The following is a 15,770-nucleotide window of genomic DNA, read 5'->3' on the forward strand; positions in this document are numbered from 1 at the left end:
CTGGCTCTTCGGTCCCCAGGAGGGAGCCAGCCTGGGCACCTGGGGGGGGGGGGAAGTGCCCAAATCTCACTACCCTCATGACCTCAGGGCCTCAAGGCCTTGCCTTGGTCTGCCATGTGACCACAGCACCCCCTGGTGGAATAGTCTGAAACAACTCTTGTGCCCAGGCTTTCCTGACTGAGCCCCACATACACACCAGCCCTACCCACAGCCCCACCGGGATGGTTCTATGTTTCCCTTTGCACAAAAGAAAAAAACAAGGCTCATGGAAGCTGGATTTGTCCCCATCCAGGGACAGGATAAAGGTGCAGGCAGGGGTGCTGTGGGGCTGGGTGGACCTTGGGAAGGGCACAATCCTAGAGAGCCATGGAGCCTCAGCCTTCCTCCTGTGGCCTCACCCTGCTAGCCAGGCTCCTGGCAGACCCCGGGTGGGTGCTTGCCCAGGACATATGCCCCACCAGAAGGGTGGGTCAGCAGCCCAGGACCCCTCACAGGAGCCCCTCCAGCAGGACCACACCATCTCCTGGGCATTAAAACGCTGTCCCTTGGCAGGGCCTCTTCCTCCCACATTTCCCTTGATGCTGGACTTCTGCTGAACAGCCATGTGTGAGAACCCTAACTCCCAAATTCGTATGCTGTAGTCCTAAACGTGTTGGTGTCAGGAGGTGAATCTTTGGGAGGTGAGCAGGCTGTGAAAGTGGAACCCTGTGGTGCTGCTAGCATCCTTATGAATGGGACAACCAAGCTCTGGAGCCCTCTTTCCGTCATGTCACAATGAGGAGGTCAGCTCTTACTGGAACCTGATGAGTCCAGCACCCTGTCCATGGGCTTTCAGCCTGTGGAACTATGAGAACTCAACTGTGGTGCACAAGCTGCCAGTCCACAGTGCCTGCTACACAGCCCGAGGCTGTCCATCATGAAAACTTGCACAAAATAGTATCAGCCCACCTGCCCACCCTGGAAACCCTGAGCCCACCAGTGTGCCGTCAAGTCTCTCTGACAGGGTCCTCTCTGCCAGTCAACTCGGGAGTCAAGAGGTGAGTATATGGTTCAGGGTGCAGGGCCACTCGAGAGGCTGCTCTGCATGTTTCTGCTCACAGAAGGGGAACTGAGCAGAGGTGAGGGTCTGCACATAAAATGGGGTGAAGAGACTCCTGCAGCCCTGGGAGGAGGGGCATCAACCATAGCCCAGGGCGCCAGGTGCACTATTTGTATCAAAGGGAAGCCCTGAAACACATCAGGAACTAGTTTCCTCTCACCAGGTCAACTTCCTAGGGACAGGGCTGACCGGTGAGCTTCACAGAGGCCAGAGGACTCATCAGCCCCACAGCCCTCTCCCGCTCATGTGCTAAGCTCGACACCAGTCCCCATGTGGATGGAGTCAGAAACACCTGTTCTAAGGAGGGCATCCCGTCAGAGAGCAGGTTTATCGTGCCCTCCTTCATGACCCTCGCGACCACAGGGCCGCCAGGCCTTGCCTTGGTCTGTCATGGGCCACAGCACCCCCTGGTGGAAGAGTCTGAAACAGGACACAGGTTCAGGGCTGGCTACACACACAAGGAATGACACTGGTCACAGGCATAAATACACAGGTGATGTCACAGGTGGCATTACAACAGCACAGAGTCAAAGTTCTCAGCCTTGGTAAGAAAGCACTATAGCCAGGTGGCTCCTGCCAAAGGCCTCACAGAGTGTGCCCGGGTCTCCCCAGGAACAGCCCTGCAGCCAAGGCTCCCCAGGGCAGGAAGAACCAGCCCAAGACTGACCAAGGTCTGGGGAAGAAGAGCCTCTTTTCAATGTTGCAGGTGTTTCAAAAATTCACCTGCAGGAAGAGTGTTCGCAAAGCTGCCTGATTCTCTGGGTGATCACAGCAGGGTTTCCCCAAGGGACAGAGTTCCCAAAGCTCAGAGTCCTTGCAGGTTAGCCCAAGCAAACCTTGCACAGCAGCTCTGCTTGTGAGGCCAACCTCACATCTGGCAGCAGGCTCAGGCCTTACCCAGAGACACTCTGAGGCCTGCGACTAAACAGTGAGCAATGGGTATGCAAAGCAAAACCCAGCCCAGCCATACCTCCCCAGGCCTCAGGCCCCTTCCATCTGCACAGCCACTGACCCAACTTCAAGCAAAGGAGACTGGGAGAACTCCCCAGAAGGTGGTAGGGCCCTCAGGGCTGAGCATGCTGTTCTGACTAAACACACAGGGCCCATGCTCTGCAAGCAACAGAGCCGCCCATGGTGGTCCTGCAGCACCCCTCCCTGAGCCACCTCCCACACCTGCAGAGGCAGCACTGGCTGCACAGTCTGTGCACAACAGTGCACATCAGGCTTCTGGAGGGCAAGAGCCCCTGAAAAACTGCTGGGGTCAGGCCTCCTGTTCGCCTCAGAAAGGGAAGTGGGAGTCAGGCCCAGGGCAGAGCCACCATCGGGAAGAGCAGAGAGCGGCAGCACTGAGGCAGGTCCGATCCACAAGCTGTACATTGCAGCACAAGAACATTGAGAAAGTGACTGGGCCAGGACCCACATGAAGCCTCCAGCCCAGGCTGACAGCTTGCTGCATACCCTCCTAGAGTAGCCCTGGCTGCTCAGATGGAGTCAGAAAGTGTTCCAGGTGGAAGCCCTGGGCTCAGGGTCAGTCCCTCCACAGAGAAATGCTGCCCACTCCACTCCTGGGCAACACCAAGACAGTCCAGTGGCCCTGAGTAGACACTGCAAGGTCAGAGGCAGTCAGAGCCCTGCCACACAAATAGCGCACAGCATGTGGGGTGCAGGTGACGACAGAGCCGCGGCTACACCTGGGCATGAGCCCAGCTGCAGTATCACGGCTCCGCTGACTCGGCCTGGGAGAGGTTGAGGGGGAGTCACAGGAGCATGGCTGCTGAGTAGCTCCTCTCAAAGGTGTCCACAGAGCAGTGCACATTTGCAGGCAGTGTCCTTGCCTCCCCTCTGGCCCCGCACCAGGAGTGCAGTTTAGTCTTATAGAGGCTACAGCGGGAGAGGCAGCCACAGTCCACTGCCCCATGATGTCATTCGGGTCCTCCTCTGGGACTGAGTATCATGGGCCAAAGGGAAAAGCCATCTACAGCTCCAGACGCTTGGGATCAGCCTACAGAGCAGTGACCTGTGTGAGCTCCGTGTTGGGCGTGGATGGGCTCTGTGGGCTGACGGGCACCATGGGCAGGTCCACGCCTAGTCATGCGGGCCGCGGCACTGTCTCAGAAGTCTTGCAAGCAAGGGCCACATCCTTGGCGATGCTCCGCACCCGGTCAGATACCTGCATCTCCCGATGCAAGGCGGATGCACAGCAGAACTTGCGGAAGCAGGCCTTGAAGTTCTCATCCAGGAAGGCATAGAGGATGGGGTTGAGACAACTGTTGACATAGCCCAGGGCTGTGCAGAAGCGCAGGATGGCCACAGCCGTCTCACTGCCTGGCTGGACACCCAGCCCTTGAACCAGAACAAAGACCTGCACAGGCGTCCAGCAGCCCACAAATACAGCCACCACCACCAGCACTAGCCGGGTGATTCGCCGCAGGTTCCGGTCCTTCTCCCGGGAGCCCGAGAGCAGACGAACACCACGCAGCCGCCGGAGCATGAGGCTATAGCAGACAGAGATGATGAGCACGGGAATGATGAAGGAGAAGAGAAAGATGCAGACAGCAAACACGGGGCCCCAGTAGTCCTGGGGGGCAGGGATCTCCACCAGACACTCGATCTCTGCAGGGAGAAAAAACGAGATCAGGAGGGGCTGCTGGGAACCACGGGGAACCTGGTACAGAGAGGAGCGCCGCCCACTGACCTTCATCCTCCACCTGTGCTGAGCCCATGATGGCAACAGGGACGCCCACCACAGAGGCCAGGGCCCATATGGCCACATTGACAGCCTGAGCCTTGCTGGACGTCCGGACATCAAGGGCACGGATCGGGTGGCAGATGGCTACGTAGCGGTCTACACTCATGGCCGTCAGGGTGAAGGTGCTGGTGAACATGTTGTAGTAGTCAATGGCAATGACAGTCTTGCACAGGGCATTCCCAAATGGCCAGAAGCCCAGTAGGATGTCTGTGCCCTGGAAGGGCAGTGTCAGCAGAACCAGGGTGTCTGCCAGAGCCAGGTTAAAAATGTATATGTTGGTAGCTGTCTTCATCTTGGTGTGCCTGAAGAGAGGACAGGGAGAAGAGAGGTTCCTTTGGCCACTTAGACTAGACCTGGCAGGAAAGGCAAGGACTTGGTCCTGGACCCAACCCTAGGGCCCACTGAGCCAGTCTGGGGAATGAAGCCTGGAAACAAACATTCTAACAGGGTGACGCTGAGTTCAGAGGCAGCTTCAGAAAGGGATTCTGACACCTACAGAGAGCTCCAGACCTTAAAGACTGTGGGGTGCCAGAGCACATGCCTGACTGCACGGCAACGGGGTCGGAATCATAAGAGAAAGACCCTGTCCTTTCCCCTGAGTTTCCCTCAAGATTCCTCATGGACTCAACTCCTGACCCTTCAGCTACCAGAGGTTTGTAAGAGCTCCAAAGTATGTGAAATCACATCAAAGACCTCCTAGTCCATACTACTGTCTAGCAATGGAAACAGGAAGTGGTGACAGGGACAGGAGGGGTGCTCATAGGGTCCAATTGTATCCAAGCACCTGGAACAGAGCTGCAAAAATGGCAAACTAGTTGTTGAATTAATAAGTGGTTGTGATAGTGGTGGGGAGAATGGTTATGGGGGCCGCGATGGTGGTGATGGTGGTGACGATGATCATGGTGATGACAGTGACAGTGGAGATCTGAGGGTGGTGTTGGTGTTGATAGTGACAATGATGATGGTAAGGGTGGTGGTGGTGGTGGTGGCAGTTGAAGCACCAGAGGTGACGATATTCCATGTCGATTTAGTTGCCATAAAATAACCTGGGGTTCAGTTCTGTTTATTAGAGATTAAGAATAAGCACAAAGATGGGGGCTGGGGTGGAGCACTCGCCTGGCACGTGTGAGGCCTGGGTCTGAGTCTCAGCACCACATAAAAATAAATGAACAAAATAAAGGTATTGTGTCCATCTACTACTAAAAAATATTGGGGGGAAAAGAAAGCAGCAGCACAAAGACGGCCAGTGCATTGGTGCATGCCTCGATCCCGCAGCTCAAGAAGGTGAGGCAGGGGGACGCTGAGCTCAGAGGCAGCTTCAGAAACGTGGAAAGGCCCTAGGAATCTCAGAGAGATCCTGTTTCTAAATAAAATATTAAAAAGGGTTTGGGATATGGCTCACAAGTTAACTGCCCTGGTTTCAATTCCTGGTACCAAAAGAAAAAGAATAAGCACAAAGAGGCCTAGTTGCAACCTCAATGCGAACAACAGTGACAATGATGGTACCTCCCTGTGTCAAGCTCCTCCATGGCTGTTATCTCATTTAAGATTCACAGAGATGCTACTGGATGGCCGCTGTGTGGGGGAGAGAACTAAAGCTCAGATGCCCTAAGTAGCTTGCTTTCTTTTTCCTTTTTTTTTTTTTTTTTCATGGTACTGGTGAGTTAATCTAGGGGTACTCTATCACTGAGCTGCATCTCAGCCCTTTATTTTTCAAGACAGGGTCTCACTAAGTTGTCCAGGTTGGCCTCCAACTCACAATCCTCCTGCCTCAGCCTCCTGAGTTGGGATTACAGCCATATGCCACCATACCGAGTCTATGAAACTTGTTAGGGCCTTAGAGCTGATAAAAAGCGAGTGGGGCTTGGAACCAGGTGTTTTAACTCCTAGAAGCCACCCCAGTCTGGTGGCTCAAAATGCACTCTGTGCCACCAATTGAGTGGTGTGGACATGGCAGCTCCTCAGCATGGGTCTTTCTGAGGACACTGGTGGTCAAGAAGGCCTCCATGTCTACTATAATCCAGGAAGTGGCTGTGATGCCCAGCACAAGGAGACACAGGGAGGTGCTGTTAGCAGGAAGGTGGTCAGGGTACATGGCTGCCCCCAGGCGGCTGCACTTCTGGCCACAGAGGCCTGTGGGTCAGGCAGGACCCTCCCTAGGGTCCTCCCTAGAGGTCAGTACTGTGAAGGGCAAAGCTGCTCTTCCCCTTATCCAACCATGCATCTCTCTCTCTCTCTCTCTCTCTCACACACACACCATACACATACACGTGGCTATGTGGCCTGTCCTTCCCACTTTCTGGATGGAGAAACAAGGCTCACAGAGAAATGGGGTTTGTCAGGGATGCTCAGAGGACAGTTGGGGAGTCAGGGACTGGACACCCCACTGTCCTGTTCTGCCTGCACCAACACCACTGCTACCCAGCAGCTTCCTGGGAGCCTGCGAGGCCCTATGGAGGGACGCTTGCTTCAGAGCCCTGAGCGTTTCTTCAGAATCACCTCTTTCTGGGTCAGAGAGAACACCCTGGGCCAGTGAAAACTCACTGGTTCCTTGTTTTCCTGCTCAAGTCTCCCCAGGCTCCTTTCACGACCCCACTCACTGTCTGCAGTGCACTCGACTCTCTCCCACCCAGAGGGACACAGGGTCCCTCATCTCCCCAGCCCAGAAATCCCTCCCCTTCTGCCACATGTGCCCAGGGCATGTGCCACGTGAAGGGTTCCTTACCCACCTCACAGTGCAGCCCCACAATGCCCCCACAGTGCCCCCATGGCCACCCAGCTGTGCCACCACCCTAACCACCTGGCACTAGCATCTCCTCTGGTCCCCAAGCTCTCCCATCTCTGAGCACCAGCAGATCCAGGCTCAGAGGAGAGGGGCCTCAGGGAGGCCTGTCCCTGTGGGAGAGGTTGGCAAGCCCTGAGGAGGGCCAACTCCTAGGGTCGCTATGGAGCCCACGAGGTCACTCACAGTCAGCTCAGCACAGCTCAGACCAGGGTCTAGGGAGGTGACGTCACTACCTGGACAGACAGGCTGGGGAAAGGACTAAGCATCCAGGGCCTCAGGATAGATCCCGCTCCCTGGACAGGGAGAAAAGGAACTTAATGGAAGCAGCAAGATATCTCCATCTGCTCAGGTCCATCCCAAACAGCCTCCTGTCTCAGTCTCCCATCTGTAGCTGTATGGGACTCACAGAGAAATGCGGCCCCACCTACCTGAGGATGACGTACATGACGAGGCAATTCCCCAGCAGCCCCCCGATGCACACGGCCAGGTAAAGCCCCACGATGGTGACCTTGAGCCCAAGGGGCAGGAAAGAGCCATGGCTGGCATTGAGCAGCAGGTGGGGGGGCATCACACTGTGGTTGGAACTCAGGAGGGACAGGTTGCCCTGAAGGTGGCTGCTGTAGAGGACCTCCCAGAGTGGGGCAGGAAAGAGCGACTCCATTCTGCTGCCCTGAAAAATCAGTCTGTATAGGACCTGGGACAGGGCACAGAAACAAGTGACCATGTTGCAAGGCACACACCCACACAGGACGCAGAGCACAGCAGGTGCAGCCCAAACAGGCATGCAGACCCCGGGGCTGGCTGCAGACACCAAAGCACACATGCAGGACAAAGCACACACGTGAGGATACAGCCTGTGCTTACACACAGACACACATGGAGACACAAGGGTGTATGCAAGAGAGGGACACAGAACACAGAGACACTCATGCCCACAAAGGTACCTCGCATTTGGTTGACAGACTCAAACGTGGACTGCATGGAGATGGTTACACAAGGACACACATCCACCCACAGGGACTCGGGAACACAGCCACGTATGTTCAAAGGTGATGTGATGCACACATATGAACACAAAAATGCCCAAACCACCCTCATGCACACACAGAACAGACACTAGCGCCCCTAAGACATGCCCAGGAACACCCGGGCACAGCCTTCTCCTGCCCCTCCCAGCCCTGCAGAGCAGGGCCCCCCACTTACCTCTAGCACCTCAGGCCCTATCTCCACGACTTCTTTGGGAATGGGGACTGAGGAGACCCCAGCCCTGGGCAGATGGATGGAGAGGCTGAAGCAGAGTGGGGCTAGGCGGCTCGCTCCTTGCCTCAGCGCAGGGTCTGGATGGGGCTGCAGCGTAGCTGCTGCTTCTCAGCAGACGCCAGACTAGACGCAGTGGCGAGTGCAGCAAGTGCGGCAGCCAGGAGCTGGGGGAGGGGGAGGGGGAGGAGGCTGCTGCTCCAGAGCAGGAGGGGCTGCGCAGGCTGGAGGAGGGGTCTATGGAAGGAGGACGGCTGCCCAGGGCCACCTGGGCCCCATACCACATGGAAACAGACATGAGATCAGGGCACACATAAAGAGAGGGACCCACAGACCCAACAGACCCACACACAGGCCAGGACACATGACATGGATGTGCACAGACACAGATGCAGACACAGACCAGAACTCAGACACATATGAGGACACAGGCTCAGACAAAGAGTCCCAGGAACAGGAACTCAGGGAGAACCCTACAGACAGACCCACTCAGGCAGACATGGGCCCCCAACACATTCAGTCACAGCCTTGGACAGCCTGGTCCAGACCAGCCTTGGATGGCCTCCCTGCCTAGAACAGCACCCCTCAGCCAGGCTCCACAGTTGGCAGAGCCTCAGTGGGCAGGCAGACAGCAATGTCCGGCCCAGCCAGTTCTCAGAGCCTTGTTGTAAACAAGCAGAAGGGTGCTGAACCCAGCACTGGAACCACACCTACTGTGTGCTGCTTGTGCCTACCATACGCCATGCCTGAACAAACAAGCACATTCCCCAGCACACACGGCTGCTGCCATGCACATCTCTCCCAGCAGATGAGAATGTGAAACCTCAGAGGTGTAAAGACCCCTGTCCACCTGGCAGGCTGGGAAAGCCCAGGTCTGCTTGTCACATGGAGCCACACCAAGGGCATCTCCACAGTTGGGCCCCAGAGAAGGGCCCTGGCATTCACACAGCTGAATCACTCCCATGGATCTGCCTCCTTGCCAGCACAGAGGTCATAAGCACACTGAAATGAAAGGTTACAAGTCAAGGCCATATGGGTGACCCCTGCACTGAACAGTCATGGGGTTGTTCTTCCTACACAGGATGCAAAGGAGAGCTAGACCTCCCCCCACACAGCCAGACCCTGCTTCTTTTCCAAGGATGGGGATCTGGTTGCTAGGCAACTGACAACAGTGTTGCTAGGATACCTGTCAAATCAGGAGAGGCCAGAGCAATCAGACGCCCCAGGACTCAGCATCCCCAGCTGTCCCCCAGGATTGTCTCTGCATCTCCACTGCAGCTGAGACTCAGGAATACATGTGACATTTGGGGAACACATACCAGCAAACATGTACACAGATACCTAGACAAGCACGGGATAAATACACAGAGACACAGGTACATGCTTAGGGATGCACACCAGAGCCACATACATGCAAACCATTACAAGGTGTACACAGGCATGTTGGCAGACTCAGAGAAAGCACAGACGCCCACGGGAACAGGCAAACACCAGCCAAGGCTCTCTAACACCCAGGAGACACACACTCTCAAACACACTCTCCAGACAAGGCTGACCCCAGACCTCAGCGTCTGACCCCAGACCTCTGGGCCAGGGGAGGCTCAGATTCCTGCAGCTCCTTCCCTAGGTGAGCCCAGAGTTCCCACTCCAGCTGCCCCTTCCTGTCTGCCCATCTTCAGAGCCTCATTTCCTAATGGCCTTTGCTGCCTCCCAGCCCAGATCCTGTCCTGGAGAAGAGGATGCTGTAGGTACTGTGAGGGTCGGCAGAGCAGAGCCACAGGACACACCAGTCTGATTATCTCACATGTCCCTGGGGCTGCCACACCCATATGGGTCCTGCCCCAGGGGGCTCCAGTCCTGCCTTGCCCCTGACCCCAGCCCTGGAGCCCTCAGCCCACCACAGGGCCTCCACACCAACTGCTGCAGCGATCTCAGTGGACACCTGTGGAAGTCTCCATGGAGGCTGGCACAAAGGCCAGACAAAGGAGGCCTCTTGGCCCCTCATAGATACGATCACAGGTGGGAGGACAGGCTTGTCATCTGACGGTTGGTGACCAGGATGAGATGCAGACTACCTTCCCACAAAGGGGGACTGGCAGTGCAGAAGAAATGGCAGACTTCTCTTACCCTGACCAGAACTCAGTGAGCCCTCAAGAGGGGTGCAGGCAGAGCCTGGGCCTGACCAGAACATACGAGTCACACAAAGCTCATCAGGGGACATGTTATGTGCACATGTCATACACAGGCAAAACAAGGCATGCAAGGAAATCAGGGATGGCCCAGACATGAATGTCACCCATGAAAGGAGCACGTGCCCACAAGTCGCAGTGGAGCCAACAGGGCCATGTGGGACGTCACCTGCATCTGGGCAGAGTTGGTGCCAGAATGAACACAGCATCTGCAAAGGGCGCACCCACCTCCATGCCTCCCTGGTGCCAGCCCTGGCGCCCAGCCCCAGTGCAGGGGCAGGGAGTCCTCCTGCTCCTCCTCCCCCCCTCCCTGCATCAATGCTTCTTATTTATACCAAGGGAAAGCTACAAGTCCCTTCTGACAGGACAGAACTCTCTCCAGCTCCCTGTGCCCCCATCCCAGAAGAAGGACCACAGTAAAACCTCCCCACCCCCTCTGTGCAGTGCCTTCCCCGACAGTGCTGATGCCCAGGCACACACAGGAGGGGGTCAGCATCAGGAAGGCCCTGGGATGCTCAGTGACCGGCCCCTCAGCCAGGAAGCTGCACCTGTAGAGTTCTGGCTCTGAACTCCAGAAGGTACCATCTGCCTACCTAGGAACAGGTATGATAGGATTGGGAAGCAATGCAGACAGGAACACACTATGATTAAATCTGCACTAATCTTAGTCTAACTAAACTGTGGAATGAGTATGTGAATACCTGATATGTGCATGAATCATTACAGAATTAATAAACTGAGAAACTAAAATTGTCATTGTATCATAAAATTAATAAATGACAAATAGATTATGAAAATCTAGGACCGGGCTGGTATGTAGCTCAGTGGCAAAGCATCTGCCTTGCATTCGCAAAGCACTGGGTTCGATCCCCAGTTCCAAAAAAGACAAAAAAAAAAAAAAAAAAAAAAGAACCCCACCAAAAATCTAGGACCAATCACCCAGGGGCAGGATGAGGGGCCCTGAATTCTGTCCCAGTGCCTGATGAGCACTGATGGGAAAGGATCTCAGCCTTAAAAGTATGGTTGCAGTTAGGCCCAAAGCCCTCTCCCGCGCCCAGATGGTGAGTCCGTGGCCCCCAAAATGGTGCGTCAGTATGTACAGCACAGAGGTCACTTCAGCCTGAGGGGCCGCCCCCCCCACACACACCCACCCAGTTGGAGGTGGGGCAGGGCTCGGGTTGCCGGGCAACCGCATCAACAAGCACCGAAGATTCCCACAGAGAACCGGGAAGTTCGGGCGAGTGGGCGCGGGTGGGAAACTCTGAAATTTGGGGGCGGGCTGGCTGTCCCTGGCTCTGCTCCTGACCCACGGTGAGCCAGGATCTGGCCCGAGGGTGAGATGGGGCGACTGGGACCAGAAGGACGCTGGGCTTTCCCCTCTTCTCTGAGCTCTGCTCCCCTTGCCTCGGCCCAGCAGGAGTCAAGCCAAGATGATGGCGACTGCCCTAAAGCAGTCGGCTCAGAGCCTCCATCCACACACATGCAGCCATACACACACAGAGCTACAAAGATACCCCCCACAAAAAAAATGTACACCTACACAGACATGCACGAACCTGGAGGCACACATGCACACCCATCTCGGCCTGGCTGGTCACCCCCAAACCACTGCTCCTGGGGCCAGGACAGGACAGGACAGACAAGACCAGTCCCCGAGTTCTAGTGGGATGCTGACAGGTGACCGCAGAAATGGGGGTCAATAGGCCTCACCCAGGGAAGTCCCTTGTGGTCTCTATCCCTGGGTAGGCCTGAGATGGCCTGGTTGGGGCATTTGCTCAGTTCAATCCTTCGGTGGGCAGAAAGGGCAGTTTCTAAAACTGAATGGATCAGGAAGTCCTCGCTGGCTGCCGGAGGCAGTGGGTCAACCACCGGGCTGAGCGCCTTGGCCACGACCTGTGTTCAAAAAGGCCAAAGGTTGGGCAGTGAAGTCTGCGGCGACAAATCCAGCGGGGGGGGGGGGGGGAAGCTGGACCGCGCGGTGGGACCGGTTTAAGGTTGGACAGCAAACGGGGTGTCCCTTTCCCTCCTCAGGCCAGAGGATGCCGCCGCCCGCAGGGAAGTGCTCGAGTGAGCAGGTGGGGAAGAGCGCGTCACGAAGCGGGCCTCGTGAGGAGCGCGCCAAGCGGGTGCCCGCGACCAAGCCAGGCTGGACCCTGACGCTGGAGGGGCTGGCCGCCATGAGCCCCACGCAGCGACACCGCCACCTGCTTTTCGGTGACCTGCTCAAGGACGTGGGTGCAGCCGCCTCCATCTTTCCGCGCGAGTCGGTGGAGCTGGAGTACCTCGTGCCCGACCCCCGCACCTGGACGCAGTGCGAGCTACCCACCGAGCGCTGGAACCGGCTGCTGGGCGTCCTTAAGGCCGCGGAGGCTCGCGGGCGAGTCCGCGCCCTGCGACTGCGCTACACCCGAATGCGGGTGGGCCTGGAATCAAGGGCGGGGGCACCACCCATAGGGAAGACCACCCTCTCGCAGGAGTGGGCAGAGGGTGGGTACAGCTGAGGCGCGCCGCCGCTCAGCCGGCTTTGGCCCGCAGGCAGAGGAAATTGCGCTCCTGATCCAGCGGCAGGGCTCAGCGCGCGCCGCCATCAGACTGGAGACATTCCTGCCGCCACAGCTGAAACCCACACGGATTCCGGATCCCCTGGATCGACAAGAGGTTCTGGCAAGCCCTGGGTGGGTGGGAGGACCCCTCGCCTCCTCCCACACCGACCCCAGCCCCTCTCCTTGCAGCGGAGGCGTGTGGAGACCATTCTGGAGGAGGCGGTGGATGGCAGCATCTTCCCACGGTGACAGTGACCCAAGTGTGTCCCCACACCCTCTCCTTACATAAAGTTCTTCTCTGAGGGCTCTCTGGTCTTTCTGGACCCCCACAGGGAAGGGGCGAATATAAATGCTGTCTCTCCCCAACATTTGCAGTTAGACATCACGGTATAGGAGTGGGCCCCCCAAAACAAGTAAGATGTGAGTTGGCAGGAGTCAAAGTAAGGGAATATTCAGATCCCCCAATCCCAGCCTGCCCCCATCAGGCAACCAGTGCCATGGTGGCAGACATGAGAGGCCCCCAGACTGGAGGGCAAGAGAAAGAGCCTGTCTCAACACCAGCACCCCATCAACCAGGGCTGCCTTCAGTGCTGGTCATCCCATGGAGGGTTGCATTCTGCAAGGGTGAGTGACCACAAACCAAAGCCAGCCATGCCCAGAGACTGTGGAAGATACCCCCAGGGCGTCCTACCTTCTGGAACAGAAAATCTACCCTCTAGCCTTCTCTCACCCTGAACAGTACCCCCACACACACCCTGCTTCCTTCCCCCAGACCCCCCCCCCTCACACACACACACACACCAAGCACAGTAAGGAAACCACCCCAGCCCATTTTGACAAACAAGCCCAAGTCCTATAAGACCTCTGCCCAGTTTCTGGACAGCTCTTACTTGTATCCTTGATGGGTTCTGCAGAACCTGGGGCTCCTCTTGGTCTCCTCTCCCCTGTCCCTCCTGCCCAGAGGACTACACAGAGTTGGGAGCTATAAGGAACCAGAAGATACCAGGGGGCTCCCACTGGCTCCGCCTGGAGCAGAGAACAGATCTGGAGGGAAGGCAGAGGTCAGAGCTAAGGTTCTGCAAGGAATTCTGCTCACTGGCAGTCAATCCCTAGCCCCATGGGGACCTGTGTCCAATATCCCCTCAGCACCTTATCCTTCACCTATTCTGGGTCTTTGCTGCCCTGGGCCTTGACCCATGCCCACATTCTGCAGAGCTCACAAGTCAGCAGGCCTCCTAGGAAGAGCAAAGAGAAGGGGGAGGAGTCAGGCAGGAGGAAGGACAAAGGGGAGCAGGGAGATGGTGGGCTTGGGCAGGGGCAAATAAATAGGGACATGGCCTCAGAAGACAATCTGTGTCTCGGGATGACAGCCAGCCCTGGGATCCTCCAGTCAAGCTCCCTGCAGTTTGTATGCCAGGATTTTGTCTCTAGGGACGTACTGAGTGACTAGGAGGATCTTGTCTGGTTAATAAAGTCATGCATCATTTCATCACTTCTCTGCCCTTCATGCCTTCATGTTTAAGATGAGCACCATGGGGCTACTCAGGGACTCAGGGCAGTGCCCAAAATGACAAGTGTAGAGAGGCATGTGAGGACCAGAGACAAAGCCTTGCACCCTAAGAAGACCTGCAAGAAAGGGGCCAGAGACAGCTCTGTGCCAGGCCCCCTTGATCCTCATGCCTGAGAAGAGCTGGGTCTGCAGAGGCAACTAGGGAAGAAGACACTTCTACCAGCAGAAGCTGTACAGGGGAGCAAAGCCTGCAGGCTAAGGCCCAATGTACTGTGGTCTGTGAGGGGGTCTGGAGCAGAGGGTCCTGGCTTTAAGTCCCACCCCCATCACCACATGCCCTCCCTCACTGTTGGGCTCCTCCCTCACTTAAGGGGATGCTCTGTGCAGGCCAAGGGAGTGGAGAGCAGGCCTGAGGGGTCAGAGGACATGGAGGAAGAGGGGATACAAAGTAACATGAGAGGGTGGAAAGTATTTGGACCCCCACCCACTGTCAGCTCCCCACACCTGCATTTCCCTACAGTGGAAAGGCAATGACAACCACTTCGGGATCAGCCAGTTAGGTGGCCTTCACCAGGTGCTGGACATCTCTTTTGGGCCTGCTGGTCCTCACCTGTACCTTCCCCTCAAAACTGGTGTCTAGGCTAAAGCAACAGCTGCTTCCATCCAAATCGGCTTCCTTGCCTCTGTCCTGTTTTTACTAGCCCATTAACAGGACAGCCAGAGCATAGTTCTGTTAAATCACCAGGCCCTGGGCACACAGCACTGCAGGCAGCATGGCCACCCAGCTGTTCTCAGCTCAGCCAGGCGTGAGCACTGTGCAGTGCCCTGCCCTCAGCCCTCCCACCTCTCACCCACCCATTTCTTGTCTGCTTCCCACCCCCTATCTCGGATACCAGCCATTAGGTCCAAGCTGGTGTATCTGGCTCACTGCCTGGCATTCAGAGGACCCCAGATACTTCCAATGGAATGAAGAGCTTTTGTGAAGTCTCCAGTTTGCTTCTCAGAGTTCTATACAACTACTTGTGCAATTAGAAGGCATTTGTGCAGAGGACCCCAACACCTGGAGCTGGCCAGGTTGCCTACCTACACTGGGCAGGGCAGGAGCCTGGCAGCCCAGGGAGACCAAAGACATTCCGCAGACCATTTCCAGAGCAGGGTAAGGGCTAATCTGACTCAGGGCCAAAGCATGCTGGGATAACAAATAACCCACATCTGTACTCACTTATAAAAGGGCCAGAAGAGTTGGCCAAAGGGACAGGCATTGGTGGCAAAGGGGACAGTGGGGCTTTAAACTTTAGTATATCTTGGGGCAGCTTGAAGGAAAAACAGGGAAGGACTCAGCCAGACCCTATCAAAGATTGTATTCACACTGGATGCAAGAACTTGCACCCCGGCACCCATCCTGCAGTACAGGAATCTCCTTTCTTGAGAAGTTCCACCAAAGGTGACAGGCTCTTGACCCCATTTTACAAGAGATTCAGGCGAGGGGTTGGCCAAGCAGGACAGGAGTACTCCCAGCGACCAAGGCACACATAGGGCCCAGGCTCTCCTGCCCTGCGCTGGATGCCCGCATGAATGAAAAGGCCAGAAGGGCCACGCTAAGCAAAGTGGGGTGCCGGCTGCGGCCGCGTTCCACGC

General features: G+C 56.4%; 2 protein-coding genes across 6 annotated transcripts; one reads left to right on the forward strand and one right to left on the reverse strand.

Annotated features, from left to right (window-relative positions):
* Positions 1 to 1,572: 1,572 nt before the first annotated feature.
* On the reverse strand, positions 1,573 to 12,881 carry Oprl1 (opioid related nociceptin receptor 1). Of its 5 annotated transcripts, none has more exons than XM_048810570.1 (5): positions 12,406 to 12,881; positions 7,837 to 11,972; positions 7,062 to 7,327; positions 3,795 to 4,150; positions 1,573 to 3,712 (listed from the first exon to the last, which is right to left on the reverse strand). In XM_048810570.1, exons 3-5 carry the CDS (start codon positions 7,292 to 7,294, stop codon positions 3,189 to 3,191), a joined length of 1,113 nt encoding a protein of 370 aa, XP_048666527.1. In that variant the 5' UTR covers positions 7,295 to 7,327; positions 7,837 to 11,972; positions 12,406 to 12,881; the 3' UTR covers positions 1,573 to 3,188. The 5 variants fall into 5 exon arrangements, with proteins under 5 accessions (XP_048666527.1, XP_048666528.1, XP_048666529.1 ...); XM_048810571.1 differs by having other exon boundaries at positions 12,299 to 12,431; XM_048810572.1 differs by lacking the exon at positions 12,406 to 12,881 and having other exon boundaries at positions 7,062 to 7,303; positions 7,837 to 12,262.
* On the forward strand, positions 12,119 to 13,905 carry Lkaaear1 (LKAAEAR motif containing 1). Its single transcript, XM_015501936.2, has 3 exons — positions 12,119 to 12,496; positions 12,615 to 12,737; positions 12,812 to 13,905. The coding sequence occupies exons 1-3, from the start codon at positions 12,119 to 12,121 to the stop codon at positions 12,869 to 12,871; spliced, it is 561 nt and encodes a 186-aa protein (XP_015357422.1). The 3' UTR covers positions 12,872 to 13,905.
* Positions 13,906 to 15,770: the final 1,865 nt, after the last annotated feature.

The sequence above is a fragment of the Marmota marmota genome, unplaced genomic scaffold, assembly GCF_001458135.2.
Source record: "Marmota marmota marmota unplaced genomic scaffold, marMar, whole genome shotgun sequence".
Lineage (NCBI taxonomy): Eukaryota > Metazoa > Chordata > Mammalia > Rodentia > Sciuridae > Marmota > Marmota marmota.

Bases quoted from the DNA above. Each gene is read 5' to 3' on its own strand.
- Oprl1 (XM_048810570.1), bottom strand. From the start codon at position 7,294: ATGGAGTCGCTCTTTCCTGCCCCACTCTGGGAGGTCCTCTACAGCAGC. The intron at 4,151-7,061 runs GTAGGTGGGGCC...TCCTCTCTTCAG, and splicing joins GTCATGTACGTCATCCTCAG to GCACACCAAGATGAAGACAG. The intron at 3,713-3,794 runs GTCAGTGGGCGG...TTCTCCCTGCAG, and splicing joins AGCACAGGTGGAGGATGAAG to AGATCGAGTGTCTGGTGGAG.
- Lkaaear1 (XM_015501936.2), top strand. From the start codon at position 12,119: ATGCCGCCGCCCGCAGGGAAGTGCTCGAGTGAGCAGGTGGGGAAGAGC. The intron at 12,497-12,614 runs GTGGGCCTGGAA...TTTGGCCCGCAG, and splicing joins TGCGCTACACCCGAATGCGG to GCAGAGGAAATTGCGCTCCT. The intron at 12,738-12,811 runs GTTCTGGCAAGC...CTCTCCTTGCAG, and splicing joins ATCCCCTGGATCGACAAGAG to CGGAGGCGTGTGGAGACCAT.